This window comes from Sinocyclocheilus grahami, unplaced genomic scaffold, assembly GCF_001515645.1.
Source record: "Sinocyclocheilus grahami isolate Dianchi unplaced genomic scaffold, SAMN03320097.WGS_v1.1 scaffold4565.1, whole genome shotgun sequence".
NCBI lineage: Eukaryota > Metazoa > Chordata > Actinopteri > Cypriniformes > Cyprinidae > Sinocyclocheilus > Sinocyclocheilus grahami.
Window position 1 is genome coordinate 1 of NW_015509477.1, and position 520 is coordinate 520.

Sequence of the window (520 nt, forward strand, 5' to 3'; positions counted from 1 at the left end):
GGATGCTGCTGGGATCGCCATGGAGGCTATCGCCTTTGGTAAAAACCCTGTGACTTTTGAGGAAATGAAACTTTAGAAGGATTCATTTGTTAACACTAACTCTCTCTCTGCAGCTCGTAACCAGGTCTTTGACGTGGTGCTGATCGATACCGCCGGCCGGATGCAGGATAACGGTCCTCTGATGACGGCTCTGGCGAAGCTGATCGCGGTCAACACCCCGGACCTGGTGCTGTTTGTGGGAGAAGCGCTGGTGGGAAATGAGGCTGTGGATCAGCTGGTAGGTGTGATGCCACATATGGCCTGTAGAAGGCACGGCTTCATAATGTGTCAGCCATCTTTGACCAGCAAATATTTCTGGACAATAAAAAGTGCTTTTGCGCTAGGGAGCGCTTGATGTTTCAGAGAGCCATTTATGAACTAAAATAGTGACACATAATGGCCCACAAATGACTGAATTGTGAAATTGAAATGTTTTCTCTTGCCATGAATATAGCCACTGCTGCTGACATGGCGTTAAATC

The 520-nt window shown here is 47.9% G+C and overlaps 1 protein-coding gene across 1 annotated transcript in view; it reads left to right on the forward strand.

The window, feature by feature from the left end:
• The first annotated feature begins 6 nt into the window (after positions 1-6).
• LOC107576893 (signal recognition particle receptor subunit alpha-like) overlaps positions 7-520 on the forward strand; it is a 2,460-nt gene continuing 1,946 nt past the window's right edge. The window contains exons 1-2 of the mRNA XM_016263015.1: positions 7-38; positions 114-277. Coding sequence (XP_016118501.1) covers positions 20-38; positions 114-277 — 183 coding nt within the window. The 5' untranslated portion in view covers positions 7-19. The remainder of the gene's footprint in view (positions 39-113; positions 278-520) is intronic.